General features: G+C 43.1%; 1 protein-coding gene across 4 annotated transcripts in view; it reads right to left on the bottom strand.

Annotated features, from left to right (window-relative positions):
• The window catches only part of PWWP2A (PWWP domain containing 2A), a 37,350-nt gene continuing 21,016 nt past the window's right edge, over positions 1 to 16,334 (bottom strand). For 2 of the 4 annotated variants that reach the window (XM_062605263.1, XM_062605265.1), the window contains exon 3: positions 8,710 to 11,284. Coding sequence is in view for 3 of the 4 variants with exons in the window: in XM_062605265.1 (XP_062461249.1) it covers positions 11,271 to 11,284 (14 nt within the window). In the remaining variant the exon portion in view is untranslated. Of the gene's footprint in view, positions 182 to 2,900; positions 2,997 to 8,709; positions 11,285 to 16,334 lie in introns of those variants that run through there. The other 2 variants (XM_062605264.1, XM_062605267.1) reach the window with 2 other exon arrangements.

Genomic DNA, 16,334 nt, shown 5'->3' with positions numbered 1-16,334 from the left:
ATCATTTACCTGTGTATGGCTGTTGTGCAGTTACAAGCAACGGCTTTTAGGAACCTGCTGCTTGTCTTGCAGATGAGTTCAGTGACACATTTTCTTCCTTCCATTCTGTTCCTGCTTCATGTCTTTAAAGGGCTGGAGGGCTGCAGATGTGCCTTCTTGAGTGGGAGCTGGTTCACTTATTCTGGAAAATGAAAGCACAACAGAACTTTCAAGGTGATTACAACACACCATCAGGTAAGTGTGCAGCTTCCCTGCTGGGTGCCTGATGGGTACCTATAGTTTTAAAATGAAGAACAAGCGATGCTGAAGGATTGCAGCTGATTTGCTTTCCACACTTGTGTCTGATGTAATTGCATGGTGCAAAAGAGGCAGGTTTGTGTCACTGGAAACTGGGCACACTGTTACCAAGGAATCAAATCTGTATGTCAGACCTACTCGAAGTGCTGCTCTCCAGCTAAACCAGGAACCTCTGTAATGCCTTATCTGCCATTACAGCATGTTTTTTTCTAGGTAAAATTCCAATTAATTGTCTGAAAGAAATCCTTTTGCGTTGTCCAAATCCCAAACAATTGCATTTGCTTTGCTTTTTAAGGGTTTTTTTATTCTGTCTACACCAGTCATCACAGCTGCCACCAGAAGGGTAACTGGTACTTCCTCCTGGTGTAATTGGCCACAATTCCACAGCAGTGCCAGGGTGTTTGAGTCACACATGTCGGGCTTATAATAGGAAAAAAAATGTGTTATGAAACATAATGTTTTAAATACAAGTTCTCCTACACCACCAAGTTCCTTGCTAGTCTGTTCCAATACTTACTCACCCTTATTGTAACAATCCCGTGCCTTTTTTTCCGCTTTGAGTTGTCTGTCCTCAGCTCCCAGCCTTTGTTGCTTCCTACTCTGCCTGCCAAATGAAACCCTTCTCTCCGTGAGCATGTTTGCACAGAGATGAAGGGGCCCGTTGATCTGCATAAGCTGAAGAGACAGGGCTGCTGCAAGTCTCTCCCTACAAAGAAATTTATCCAGGATTTCTGTAATGTTTGTGTTTCAGACCTTACATTTTGTGACATTTAGGAAACAACATCAGAACCAACACTGAGATTTGTCTCCCTTTTGCTCTGCACAGCAGCTTTGTCACTCTTACTTCTTTCTTTGTACCCTCAAAGACTGTCTTAACCCTTTTGGCAAGAGATGAGCTAAGGTTTAGACCTCCCCTCAGCTTTTTCTGGGTAGGTGAATTACAGACTCCCTTTCCTGCAGGTGTGGATGATACTTTCTTCCTTGTGTTAATGCAGCTAAATGCAAAATTAAGGCCCACTTTGACTGGCAGGCCTGTCTTACTGAGGAATACAGGTTTTAATGTGTTTTTTCCACCATGCTTTTGCTTACCAGCATTTCAGGAATGACTTTAGCTTTGCTTCTCAATCACTGATGCAAGTATCGAATAAAACAGGGTCCAGCAGTGATTTGAGCAGAATCTCACAGGAAACATCCCTGTTCAAAGAACAGGGTCAAACTGTTCAGATCTGTCAGAGGACAGTCTTCATCCATGTGTGGATCATTTGCTTTATGTTGCAGACAGTTACCTGTAGATAACTGCATACACTGTAGAGTGTGCTATGCCAGGCGATGTGTCTTTACAATTAACTAAGCCTGGTTGAATGACAGGGTCTATTTTTGATAGAGTTTAATTGCATGTTTGCCTTTAATTCTTTATTAATGGATTTCTGATGCTGTTTTCTGATTCCTACCTCTCTCAGATTAACTGGCCTTTATCTGAGTTAACATCTTTGCCCTCTGTTGCTCCACTGACCTGCCTGAACCCAGCACACACTGAAGTGGGTGAGCGGGGCGGCTGTTGTAGGTGAAATACCTGGGCTTGTTTCCAGTCCTGTTACTGTTCTGCCTGGTTGCTAAGAGTGGCAAATACATCATCCCACTTGCTTCCAGCTGAAATACCAGACTCCAGTACCTCTATGGTCTGCAGCAGGCCCCCACTGCATTTGAACACTGCTTTTGTTCCTAATAGATTAAAATTTCTCTTGTATAATCCTTATCTTTTCAGTCATTTCTTTTTAAGCTTTGTCAAGATTACAGAAACTATCACTTTTACCTTCCTATATGCATTGTTTTTTTAACTGCTGCCTTTATATCACTGTTGAACCTCCTGGTCTACAGCCAAAGATTACCTCATTTTAGTTTTAAAAATATACCTATTTCCTTTCTCTAGCATCTTGTAAATGTCCATTATTTCTTTTTCATGCCTTATTTCTAGTAAAGTTTCCCAATTTTTCCTTCTAGTTTTACACTTTTTAAAGCAATGGTAGAAATGGAAAAACTGCATACATTTATATGTGGGTAGATGGGTGTAGATCTGTGGGTAACTCCAGATTCTCCTTCTGTAACCACCAACCTCCAGGACACACACACTTTTGTCTCTGAACATTGTGATGTGCCTCAAAGGAACACATCCAGGATCTTGTATTAGAAAACCTTTCTAGAAATAATGGTAGGAACCTCGGAGTGTCTCCAGCACTTTATCTTTTCATTACAAGGGCACTTGTAAAGTAGCTCAGCTGTTTTCTGATGGGCTTTTTTCCTCAGCTTTATCACAATCATTGAGACGTGCTCAGTAACCAGTTTAGTCTATTTAAAATAGCTGCTGCTTCTACTTACTCTGCCCTCCCTGAGCAGGTCATACCCAGTAATTGCCAGGCCAGTCATTTAAGTCATCCCATTACATTACCATAACCTAAAGGTTATGTTATTTTTTTTTCCATTTATAAGACTGTTTAAGCCTTCTTATTTTACAGGAATATTAAGAATGAGGAACCAGATCCTCTCTGATAATTCCATGTGGATTATTTACAGCACTAAATTTCAGATTGTATCCCTTTTGTTACCTCTGCCTCTTCACGTGTGATGGGAGTGGGATACCAAGAGAGATGTCTTCACCTCCTCTGCTGCTGCTCCAGCCAGCTCCACCTCCTGAATCAAACCTGGACACAGAAGCAGCTCAGAGTGAGTGTTGGGTTAGCACAGAACCTAAATTACTAAATCTAAACTACTACAAACCAGCAGGTGAGCTGGGCTCAGCCTGCTCAAGAGGACCTTCCCCACAACGGAGCTCTGCACACCATAAAATCCAAGATGTGCAGTACCTCCATTTCCATCACCTGTCTTCATTTACCCAAGGGATTGGAAGAATTGCTGAGGCTTTTCAAATAGCTTTACAGGGTCCCTGTGTTGTCCCATCCTCAGTAATTCAGCCTGTTCTCCTTCCTGCTGTTATCCCAGGCAGCAGACACTTGCTGGGTCTCTGTAATTCCCCAGCCATGGGTCTGCATTTCTGCACTTGCACCACCACCATACTCAGCAGTGGCCGACCCACAGGGCTTCCAGAATTGACACTGCACAAAGCTCTAGGTTTCCCAAGAAAGCAAACACTCCCTCAGCCCCAGAGAAATCCTTGTCTTCCCATCTCCTCAGCAAAGCACAGCTACTGAAGCGGCTCCACAAACCTTGTCAACATCCTGGTTGCTTTCATTTGATGTCCCTTTGCTGCAGTGGGAGGTGGGATGCCTTGAGGAGGTCTCTTCCTCCAAACGCTCACTCTGCCACCCCTTGCCACATACCCTGGTGACCAAACCCCATGCAGCATCATGACCAAGTCGGCAGCAGAACAAACCCCGTTACCACCATGCAGTGGGGGCCCTTTTGCTTTCTTTGCTCTTTCTGCCCGTGTGAGAGTGCCAAGGCCTGGCCTTTGGAGGAGCCGAACACCTGCAGTTCCCTCAATCGCAGCAAAGACGTGTGGGATTTAGCACCCCTTTAAAGAAAGAACAGACCAGCAGCTCTCCATTCACATCATAGGGTCTGTGTCCCAAAACACCAGCCCCGGTGGCAGGAGGCAACTGGAGTGGGACTGACATGAGCCGTGTCCATGACTGACCGTAGGCACAGTGCAGCCCATTCCCTCCCACCAGCAGCTGGGCAGGGATCTGAGACCTCTCTCTCAGCTCATCACATTGGGATATTCAGGACTCAACAAAGCGCCAAGCTTTGAAGCCGAGTCCTTCCTTCCTTGATTAGCACAAAACTTCCTTAAGATCTACCTACACCTCTGATTAGCACCGACATAGCCAGAGAGAAAGGAACTGCTGGCCACCAGTTCCAAGGCTTTAATTAGCTGTGCTATTCCCAAGGGATTACTGCAACAGCCAAGCTCTGTCGCTGGCTGCTGCAGCCAAGAACCAATTATATCAAAGTGCCACCTCTTTTCAGCAGTAGGTAAAGATGTGTAGGGGCACATTTAATGTGCAGCATTAATACGTTGCTCATTCACAAGCTTTCCCTGCCTGGAAGGATCCCAGCATTTCCTTGTTCAGCAACTTCATTTCTTTCAGATCTGTGCAGCCTCCTGCTCGACAGGATGTAATTGCTGGGGAGTATCTTTCATCAGCAGAAGCTCTGGTCAGCCCGTTTGTCTGCTGAGGCACAGTAAATTGTCAGGCTCTCGGCTGCTGTGGCATTAAGCCAGAGTCATTACAGCCTGCCCTGAAAAAGCAAAGCCCTTTATACATTGAAGGTCCTAAACCAACTGAAAACTAAACTAAACCACATTTTTCTGATTCTCTGTTCTAATGCCCCAGTTGGAAACCTCACTGTCTGCAGCCACGATTCCAGGCTGGAATCCCCAGACCTGCCCATTTCCCATTTTAGGAAGACAATTTACAAAGCCAGGATTCCTTCAGCAGAAGCAGCAGCAATAGGTTTGTCTTTCCTAACAACTGAGATCAGTACTCTGGTCCTGCCTCCAAGCAGTGCCTGCACCGCGTCCCCAAGCTCCCTGCAGTGCCTGGATGGGTCCCTATTTATAACACTACGTTTCAGATTGCATCACTTCTTTACCTCTTCCTTTTCACGCACGATGGGAGTGATACCCAAGAGAGAGAGGTGCACAAGTGTGGGTCCCCCACAGTTGCTGACAACCCAGCCCTTCACCAGCCACAGCAAATGAGACCAGGAGTGCCCAGGCTTTGGTCGTGCCCATTCAGCTGGGACAAACACACATGGTCGGGCAGGTTTTCCGTTCTGTTGCTAACCCTGGCATGCGAAATGCCACCTGACCCCGTACAGCCCCATACATGGCTTTGTGGGAGGTGCTCCTGAGCATCACCCTCCCTGCAGACTGAGACATCCATGAAGTGGGATGTCAGGAAGAGGGGAAATGGCATTATCTACTCTAGGCGGTAGCTGCTGGAATAGCTTCCTAAATGTATTCCTGAAGTGGTGCTGGCAAGCGCCAAGTGATAAAATGGGTCCCTGGAGAGGCAGTGGAGTATGGGCTCTGCTGCCTAATTGCATTTGAGCACAGCTTCTCATGAGTGCATCTTTCCTTATCTCAGGGAGAACGGCTACGTTTCCATTAGCTCACTTGGCTGTGGTGCTCCATTGTGGGGCTTTTTCTACCTCAGGAAGGAAGAACTGCAGTATTTGGAAACTTTGGGAAAGGAGGAGGCTGGAAGCTGATGGATTTACTGCCTACAGCTATGGCCCTGACCTGCCCTTGACGCAGCGGTTCTCTCTGTGCACAAATGTACTTTCTTGTTCCTGTTCCAAGCTCAAATACAGCTGAGGCCACGGTCCTTGCAGCCAGCAGTAAGTTTACTAAGCCAAGACATGACCAGTGAATGGCCTCTGGTATGATTCTGCAGTATCAATGAAAAGGCATAGGAAGTACAGCTACCCCAGCCCCTGCCCTCACAGCTCATTCCAATGTCTTTGTAAAGGTAAGCAGAGCACACCGAGTGAATCACAAAAGACTTGTCCATATCCATCTGAACAGCGTAGTATTTCTGGGATCTTATCTTTAGCATGGTTCAGTATTCACCCTTTTACACTATGGTGCCTCCAGCCCCTTCCTCTGATGGCTCAGAGAGCTTCAACATCTGAATGAGCCCTCCAGCAGCCTGTTTAATATTTAATGACCAAGACAACCACATTTGGAAGTTCCAGTCCCTAAGCTCTTAAGATGCAGAGCTCTTAGCTGGGTATCAGAATCAGAGCTACCCCTCCTGGGCTTTGAATATTTACCCCAAACACATCTGCAGGGATGTCCAGCCTGCCCAGCACGGAGCACCCACTGCTTGTGCTCCAAACCCAGCAAGGGAGGAAAACAAAGACCACAGAAACACTCAAGGGAAAAGCAGGATCAGAACCCTCAAAGCGGGCTGTGGAACATGAATTAAACCCAGCTGCCAGCACCGTCTGAACCAGCAAACAATGTGAGCCTTTTCCTACTGCCACCTTTCAGCACACACTGAAGCTCACTGCACGTGGCCTTCAGAAAGCCCTGCCTCCACTTGCCCTCCCGGCACCAAGAGGGAGGATAACGAATCCACCCACCATGACTTGAGCAAGGACAAGGGAGCAAGAGGCAAAGCCTGACAGCAATGAGCAGCAGTTGACCCCAAGGCCACACATTCACATGGGTCTGTTTCTGCCCCAGCAGTGGCTGCCAGGTCTGCTGCACCGGGCTTTGGCAGTCTGAGCATTGCTTTACCTTTGGCTGTGCAAGGGGCGAGCTGCTCAGCTTCCCTGCTGCACTACAGGGCTCCTCACAATACACAGCCACAGCCTGGTGCCATTCCCAACCTCCCAGGCACCGCAAAAGCACAGGAAGGACCTCGCCATGCAGACCCTTAACGCTGTCAGCAGCCCTGGAGGATACTGTCAGTCAGGGATATTAGCCCAGGGAGCACAAAGGTACCAGGAGAGCATCTCCTGTGTGATCTCCTTAACCACAGCTGAGGCTTCAGGCAGGTGAAGCATCCCATGTAATGCTTAAAAATAATGAGTATGGACAGCGACTGAGTTTACTGCATCAATCATCTGTTACTGATCTAGCCTCCAATTTCCTTAATAAATCTGCCCGTTGCTCTCACCCTTATTTCTCTGCACTCATCCCTCACGCTGTAGCTGGCACTGGCAAGCTACCACAAAACCCTCCTGCGCCAGAAGCTGCACTGAGCAGCTGCTCCGTGCACTTTTGCCCTCATTAAGTATCACCCTTTTGATGCTTCAGGGCAGCAGTAAACACTATTGCTGAGTGCCATTGTGCAGGACTGGCTTCATAGCCGAAGGTTGGGTTACTTTTATACTTTTGTCACCGAACCACTGGAGTGAAGCTTAATCAATGGCGTGATTGCAGAACTCTGAAATGTGCCTGGCTAACCTCTCTTGTGGGCTTCACAGTCACGCAGCAAATCCAGCAGACTCCCACAGCGAGACGCTACCAACACAATGTCACAAAGGAAAAGCCATTAGTGAGCAATTACATTTCAGCAGGATTTCCCTTCTCCACCACAGCCTAATGAGGATAACCAATTCAAGAGGAACTGCTGCAAGGATGAATGAATAATGAGAGAAAGAGGATGGGAGTTCCCTTCATCTGGACAGAGTAAGGAACAAGCCCATGAAGGAAAAGAAAAACACATATGCTGGAGCTCTGCTCCAAGCAACAGACAGATGTGGACGTTTGCTCACAGTTATAGGAGGCACCAACTGGTTTCGAAAGCATCATGAGGCCCAGGGTAGAGACAACGGTCGCTACAGACAGTGTACAAGCACACAATGGCTTCACTCCAGGAGTTAATTCAATTCTGGGGAAAGACTTCTGACTGTCAACAACGGCCACTGCAACAACACACCTTACTTACAAAAGGGTCAGTACCTCTGCATCACCCATGAGTTCCTGCACCGTAAAAGAAGTAACGCTTCCTTGAAATAAGAACTTTCTAGAAACCAAGTTTACCTGAGCACCTTCTCTTTTGTGTGGCCCAGGAACTGAACTGAAATGAGGCTATCTTTTCTTTACAGTCATAAAAATGCAAATGGAAAAATAAAAACCATGTAAATGCTACCTTCTATTTAATGGCAGAGTGCAGCTCTACACCTTCTGCCATTTGAAGAAATACTTGCTGACATGGCCCTCCTGTGACTGCAGTGCCAGAGAAGGCACCACGGCAAGGGAACGCAACTCAGCGCGAGTCATTTCTTCCCTAAATGAAGAAATACGCAGTTACACTTACCTGCAATGGACAGATTTGTCTGACACTGTTCATGCTGCAGGAAAAGCCAGCCAAAGAACAGATGAGCAGGCAGTGTGCAGGTGTACCCTTCCTATGCTTGTCTGGTCGCAGTGAGATCGGCTCAGCCCAGCAGGGCTGGGAGGCCCTGAGCTCACACTCACCGACTGCACTGGAATCACGTCTGCAAGGGGCAGCAACCTCTTCCCAGGACATCCACCTTCCTCCTTTAACCGGGACTTGGTGTGCCTCAGTGGCAGGCACAGAACAGAGCCATCAGTGCTTCTTTGTCTCTACAACGTACATAAAACCTTTTCTTGCTGATTTACACAAGAAAAAGAGAAGTTTTTTTTCCTATTGCTTGTTGGGAAGCATCCGGCTGATTGAGCATGAGTTGGTATCTTTTATCCACTGTGATGAAAGGTAAGGCTGGATAGAGACTCGTCCACATGATAGACTTCCAGCAGTGGGCCAGTAACCTCAGTTCAATCTTTGTTTCATTCAGGAAAAGAAAAATAAATAAAAATAGCATAAATCCAAGGCTTTCGGGTCAAGAACCAGTAAATCAAGAAAGTTATGACATCAAAACATTATTCAACATCATTTCCCTTTAAAAGAGCACTGAAAAAAATCAAGGCTTTATTTGAATAAATGTTACACAACATTCTTTATCATTTACTTCTCAGCAAACCTTAAAGGGTGAATCATATTTTCCTCATTCAAGTCTACAAAATGAAAGAGGCATAGTGACCATTCAATATACAGACAAGAAGGTAGCACGGAGCAAAGCTTAAATATTAAGCAACTAAAGCAAAAAAGTGAAAAGCAATACATTACTGTAATTCTCTATCATTAGAATATCCCTGACAATTTCATTTCAAAATGAAAATCTGGTTTCAAACAAAATGGCTGCAATACTTTCTGTGAAAACAAACGCAAATACAGTTAGCTACCTTGTCTATTTTTAGGCTATTTGCTTATATACCCATATTCTCCAATGCAGAGACCTGCATCTCTCTTAAATGTATTCTTTATATTTCAGCTGCTGTGCACAAGTGCTCACAAGGTGAGGAAACGAGAGCACTGGTTAAGAGTCAGATGTCACACAGGCAGGCACTACTGGCTTCTACTTACAACATCAATCAGTTTTCAATCCAATGTGCAATAACCCTGCTATTACAGTCCTGGGCGTTTTTCCTGAGCAGAAACTGTTTTGTGCCATGTTGTTTGGTGGCTTCTTTTTTTGTTTGTTTGGTTGGGTTTTTTTGGTGGGGGGTAAAAATGCCATTTATTAGGCTAAGACCTTTATTCATTGTCAATACAATCAGGGTTGGGTGTCTGGAGGTGAAAGGCTGGCACATACATGGCATCAAATTGCCTCCCCTTTCCTTGTAGAACAAACATTAATCTCAGATTCAGAAAAAAAATCTTTGTGGTTGATTATGAAAAATGGTACGATTTGAACCTACTGCACAGCTTTGTACAGCTCATTTGTAAGAAGCAGGCTTAAGTATTCAATTGCTGGCTTTATAAATAAGGAATTTGCCTCTGAAAAACAGAAACTGAACCAGCACGAAGCATGAACCGCCTCAGTATGTGTGCCATTGATCCACCTACCCTGGATTTAGATTCCTGTCGCAGCCTCTCACTTGCCTGCTCTCTGATTGTTTAACAAGTATAAACCTGTTGCCAATATCAAAACCAAATGATAGAGTTGTCTGAACCCCAGATTCTATGTGATTAATTTAGGCTCCATAGTGAAGGCTAGGAAACTGTCTCTGTGCTGACACAGACACCTCTCAGAAAGGTGTCTCTGTTTTTCAGTGAGCTAGACAAAGCCTGTATTTTCTCCAATCAGATCAGGAGATTAGTAAGGAGGAAAAGAGTTTACTACAAGTCTTTTCACTTCTATAGAAACAGAAATTTGACTTTTCGTAGATTATGTGCACATTTCCACTTCTTCAAAACAAATAATTGTTTCCCCAGGTTGTATCATAAAACCCCTGCTAAGAATTTTGTAAGAAATGATACTGCTGAGAAAGTGTGCACACAATGTCAAATAAGTAGTGACAAATAAATTACTATTTAATAACTCAATATTTCAGCAGTGTGTCCAGCATTCACAAGCTCCACTGAAATAAGTCTTACCAAACACCTCTGGGGGAGGGGAATAAAATGGATAAAACCCACTGGGTTCCTTTGTTTTTGATTTACAGCTATTCAAAGAAGTCAATGCAACTCAGCTCAACAACCACCAGCAACACTAATAAACCCTTTGCTCTACTAGTTACCTATCTGAAAAATGTTTATGTCAAAAGAAAAACAATAACCCATGATTTGAAATAGAAATGCCATTCCATTTGATCACTCTCCATTCATGATTCCCGTCTTGTTATGGTATTATAAGCAAAATGCTGCTCTCTGCGTTGTAGCCCTTCTTAACGTTATTCCACAATCCTCAATTCCCTAAGTGTTACAATAGCATAAATAAAATGCAACCATATTCACACAGAAGGAGCTTTCCCATAATACAGAGATACATAGAGCTTGTGGTCACTGTCCCTTCCATCACCTCTATGGGAAATATTGGTCTCATATAGCAGGACTGTTCATATTTTACAATACAATTGGTTTTGGACATGCTTTTGATCACAGATCACAGCTCTGCTAACACCTGCACTAAATACTAACTAAGCCTCATAGAATGGAAAACTGCAATGCTAAAGTTAAGAATTAAAAGAAAAGTTCAAAAGTTACAGTCAACTTCCCAGGCAATTGGCTCCATCACTGGCACCTATCAAAACATACAAACGTGACTGTCACATTACAAAAAAAACCCAGTTATTTGCAGTGATTCTTCATACTAATAATTCAAGTGGTTCCTTGCATGTAAGTGTCAGAGTCTTTCATCATTTCATGCGCCATTTATTGCAAAAAAAGTTTTATAAAATATTTCCTAACATCTTTTTAAATTTTAAAGAAAATGTACATTAGGTACAGGTACCCTAGCAGGGTGCAAGGGGCTTTTAACAGATTCACCCCCTTTCCCCTTCAAAAAACGTTTACTACTTGGTGAAGATTTCAGAGGAAAAATAGGACAATTCAGTCTCAGATTTCTTTCAGTCCTGATGAGCTGGTGCTCTTCGTGGCAGTGTAGTGAGGTTCCATAAAAACAGCAGTTGACTAGTGTCTCTGCGCTGAAAAGGGGAGAGAAAGGGAAAATGGTTAAATGCCTTCCAGTACATACTGCAAAAGGAGGTAAGCAAAGTGCCCAGAAAGGTTACCAGTTCACCTGCTTTGTGCATTGCTTGCAGAAGACAATGAAAATCTTGACATTATCACAAGACACACACAAGTGAACAAACTCCTCAGTCGACTGGAGTTTTAGGAGGAGCTCCCATACCAATCCATGTTCTATCTCATCCCATTTCAGCATCCAGAGAGAATTTTTAAAGATATTTAAAGATTGCTGACGGAGGGGATTAACGCACAAAGTCTACACAATGCTGCATAATTCGCAATACAAAGCTAAATCTGACACTGTAATGGCATTCCAAATGCAAGACCAAAGTGTGCATGAGAGCACTGAAGTATAAACCTGCTTACAGTGGTTTTTCAGCATTATTGCTTATGTTTTCCCATTTCCGCCACAGAACTGCAATAAAATGATGATAAACCAGACAGAAGCAGTCCAAGTAATAACTGCTGCATGAGACCACCACCAGTGAGTACCCATTTGGGGCAGCACAGAATCAGCACAGCCTGCACTAACCTGTCTCTTATGTAGGCTGGAGAAAACATTGCTCTGGAATAAACCACATTGGAGGAGATCTCTGGAGATCATCTGCTCCAATCCTTTTGTTCAAAACCACACAGGAGAACAAAATAGGTTCCAACAGGACCAGGCCAGCCTGGCTGATTCCTTTTACCATCCTGTTGAGCTTTTGGCTGCTAGGATTATTTGAAAGGTACATACACATTTTCCTGTAGTGACAACAGCATTCTGAGGAACACAGCTGAATTTTAAAAAAGACTTGTAATACTGTCAGGAAAATCCTGAAGTTCTTTCTAAACAGACCATTATTCTGAGTAATATGCAAAATAACTACAAGAAAGGACAAGTAGGAGAGAGGATTTTGTGGAAAGGGTCCTGCCACAAGACAAAGGGGTAACTACGGAGTTTCTAAATTGCTCAGTCATTCTCTGTGCCAGAAAAGGAAAACATAAACCATAGAAACCCATTTTATATCCTATACAAAGCAGTATAATGAAAATAGGAATGAAATTTTGGAAAAGTTGTAACAGAGCAATGATGGATAATTATGAAATTTAAAAGACCCAGGCAAAGATGCACTGAGCTGCTATCGGCTGACAGTACACTAGCATGCACTCATTCCAATACCCAATGGGTCTTCATTTGGGTAGATATCAGAACTGATATCTAATTAAACCTATTTTAGGTATGGTCCACTCCAAGATGCATGAGATAAACCTGCAGAGGCTCTACAAAGAGAAGGATGCTAGACAAAGTCCCACTGTATTCAGCAGTACTTACTGTTGGTGCAGGTAACTAAACACCACAGTATTCCAGGCTGCAAAACAACCAATCTCTGGGTTTCCCAGAGATCTTCCTGCTCCTGGTTTCCTTGTTTTAGTTACTAGTACTTCATTTAAAAGACTAAAATGTTGCTAAATTCTTTCCCAATGTTACTTTTACACATCAGCAAAGGCAGAAAGCTGTGCCTACAATCACCAGCAGCAGATGTACTGCCTGCAGGTACATCCTACAAAGATGCGATCCACATAGCAAAAATGTTTGAGGATTGCTGGTTTAGGAGAAAAAATACATAGTTTTTAATTTTATTTCTGCTTTATTTTTACATTATACCTGTCAAGTTATTTAATCTGATCATGTAATGCAAATTTCAAGAAGCAAGCCTAAAGATTAAGTTAGTGAGGATCTTTTAAATAAAATATATAGCAATCCTGACCTATGGTAGTAAAAGACCCAGTTAACAGGAGTCCAGAACTGAGGATGATTAACTTCCTTGCCATACCATTTCTGCTTTCCAGAAAACAGCATACCATGAAAAGATGCTAAAAACACTCAGAAAAATGAGGTACCAACTTTTTTTGAGCTTAAACTAGGCTTTACTGGCAAAATTAAACTACAACGCATTTAGCAAACAAAGCAGCAGACAGCAAAACAAAGTGTCTACCTATGCAAACACTGTACTGCCCACTGAAGAACTCTGTGCTCAGAGCCAGTCTGATACCATGAAATTCTGCTGGACAAAGTAGCTACTCCAAGTTGAAACTGAAGCAATGGATTAGAATTCATGATGAGTATGATCTTTTTGCATTTTTGAGTAAAAAAAAAAGGCAATCTTAGGGCACTACCTATACAACATTAATAGCATTTTACATCCATTGTGCAATGCAGCCTGTGATAAACCCATTTTTTCATATCCTGAGAAATACAAATAACTGTGGCAGCAATACAACTGCAGGAAATCCAGTTCATCATCACTTTCTTCCATGTCTTAGATTTGTCGTGCTGTCTAAAATGCAAAACCCACCAGCTATTCCTCCCCTTGTTAGGGCATGACTCAGATGAAACACCAGTTTTCCCCTCCAGGTAAAAACCATAAAGATGAGATTGTGCCTTCTTTTGGCTTTGTGTCTTCACACAAAACTGTGCATACACACTGCATTTGTTATGGTTGAGCTCCCAAGAATTCCTTTATTATAGTAAGTAAATTTGCTTAAAAGAGAAGCAGATGATTCACAGTTGTGGAGTATGTTGGAGTTTCTTTGTATTTTGCTTCTCATTCTTTATTACAAGTACTATAAAAACTATTCCTAATTAGTCGCTCACACAGTCTTTACACTGAAATTCAAAGCCCTCTTGCCAGTGGCATTATAATCTTTGTTGAAGTGATTATAGGATGGAAGAAAGCTGAGACAACAGAAGGTGAAAGAGCAAAGGGACCAGTTGCTCTCATGGATGTTATGATTTGAAGGCAAAAACCCAGGCTAAAAAGTAGATTAAAAAATACAGGTTTAACTTATTTCAAGAGAGCTTTTCCAACTGTTGCAGAATCTCATTATTCTAACACATACCAACCATACACTTCTTACCTGCATGTTTGGCAAAAATAATGAATGAGTTTGTGTGGGAAACTTTGCGTTGCCACAGTGAAGTTGACCTCAGAGTGCTGTACAGATTTAGCCTAGACCAGTGAGGAATAACCTCAGGCTAGATTGCTATAAGGTATGAAAACCGATTAGGGGATTTCTGGCCTGCCCAGTTAAAATATAATTGGTTTTACGTTGTTTAATTTGGATCAACAGCAGAATTTTGTATAGAAAAAGTTTAAGGCAAGAATACAAGACCAGGTTCAGATATAGTGACTGAAAAATAAAGCCACACGTGCAGTCACATATCTTATTCTCCTTGTATTGTGGAGGAACATTTCTTACCCTGCGGATTTCCCTGGTGTGAACCATGCGGAGCTTGGACTGGTGACCCAGAGAACAAAAGGTACAAAGAGTAAAGTTACAACAAAGGCTGTAGTGTCCCTGGGTCCTCACAGACAGCACTTCTACCCCTGCAGACCGCCTGTGTCAGCTCAATATCCATGTCATTAAATTCCCCGGCCCTTGTGAACGCAGCAAGTTGTCTGTTTTATCAGTCACACAGCGAGTTCATTCACTTTGTGTAACCCACGATTTGGAGGTGAGGGATGCCAAAGCCTGTTTCTGAGGGTACAGCTCTCCCATGATGTACAGTAAACTCACAGCAGCCTGGGCTCTGTTTTGAAGCAGTTTCATTCAACTGCTAGAGACTATGGACTCACCATAAAAGTTACCACCAGTAACAAACCTCAGTACTTGTGTTAGGACGAGCACTGACTTACGGCCTTTCACTACAGCTGTCCCACTCAACTGCATTTTACTCAGCCACTTTCCTGGGAGTCATCCCTGTAATGTGGATTCCAACTTTCACATGAACATTTTCATGATCCTGTGTATTTGCTGCTGTCAAAAGAGAAGCAGTGTTTTTGAAAGGCTATTTTCTTTCTCAAAGGAGAAACAGAAAGACAACAGGCAGCCATCAAGAGGAAGGAAAGGCAGCCCAGAAGGACAAGGAAAACAAAAATAGCAGTATCTCCCACCACATACTGTGAAAGGGAAGACACACAGTTCTTAGTTACAGTAACATATATGCAACTTCTTTAGGGGACTAATATTTTGCCTACATGCAAAACTACGTAACAGAATAAATAGCACATGCTATTTTACTGCTATGGATACCAGTTAGGGGTTGTTGAAACAGGCTTCTCTTCCAGATCATGAAGTACTAAAAGCCAGCAGAACTGCTGCATTCTTCTGCACCCCAAGACACTGTTCAACAACAGGGTCTCATCTACAAAGAAAACCAAGAGCAGTAACACTTTCTTTAGCTTACATGCCTAATTCCCTGCACATGTAACACAGTATCAAGGATTAGGTCCCTAAATCCTTCAACACTTGAAAAATCTCCAGAAAAATATCTTTTTTTTTTTCCTCAAAAACTAATCAAATATTGCTTTAGAATCCCGAACCACTGCAGAAGTACAATTAAACACCGGAGCTTCCGACAGTCAAACAAAAATCCTAAATGCTACTGACTAAAAAATGATGCAAAATTAACATTTAAGTAAATATTTGCTTTGAAATGTAACTCTTTAGTGACAAAGCCCTTCCCCTTTATGCACCTGTTAAAAGCAGGCAATGACAATTCTGTCATCAGAATTATGCTGTGTTTTTGTTACAGAATCTTTTAGTGGTGATAAAAAGCTAGTGAGCACACAGCTTGCCATCCAAATCACAGTTTCACAGCATACGGCCAGCATGGATAAGAATATTTCTTATTCTACTGCATACCTTGACATCAAAACCATTAGTAAGCAAACACGAAAACTGACCTAGATCTATTAAAAAACCAAAACCCATACCACACTAATTCAAAGTTAACGTGTTACTTAAATGATGTCATCCAAACACAATTTTCCATAGAAGAGGCCCCAGGCAGGAGATGCAGTGCAGTTTTACCACACGTGGAAGCTAAGAGTGTGGTTCAAAGGCCATACTCCCAGTGTACCAAGCGTTATTGCTGCGTGACTGAACAGGACACAGGAGGCTGAATCCCTCATTTTATGCATACTTCTACAAAGATTCCATTTTTCCAAAATCAAAATTGTT

This window comes from Pezoporus occidentalis, unplaced genomic scaffold (assembly GCF_034315485.1).
Source record: "Pezoporus occidentalis ecotype Australia unplaced genomic scaffold, CSIRO_AGI_Poc_V1 ctg91, whole genome shotgun sequence".
NCBI lineage: Eukaryota > Metazoa > Chordata > Aves > Psittaciformes > Psittacidae > Pezoporus > Pezoporus occidentalis.
This window is presented reverse-complemented; position numbering and strand designations above follow the sequence as displayed.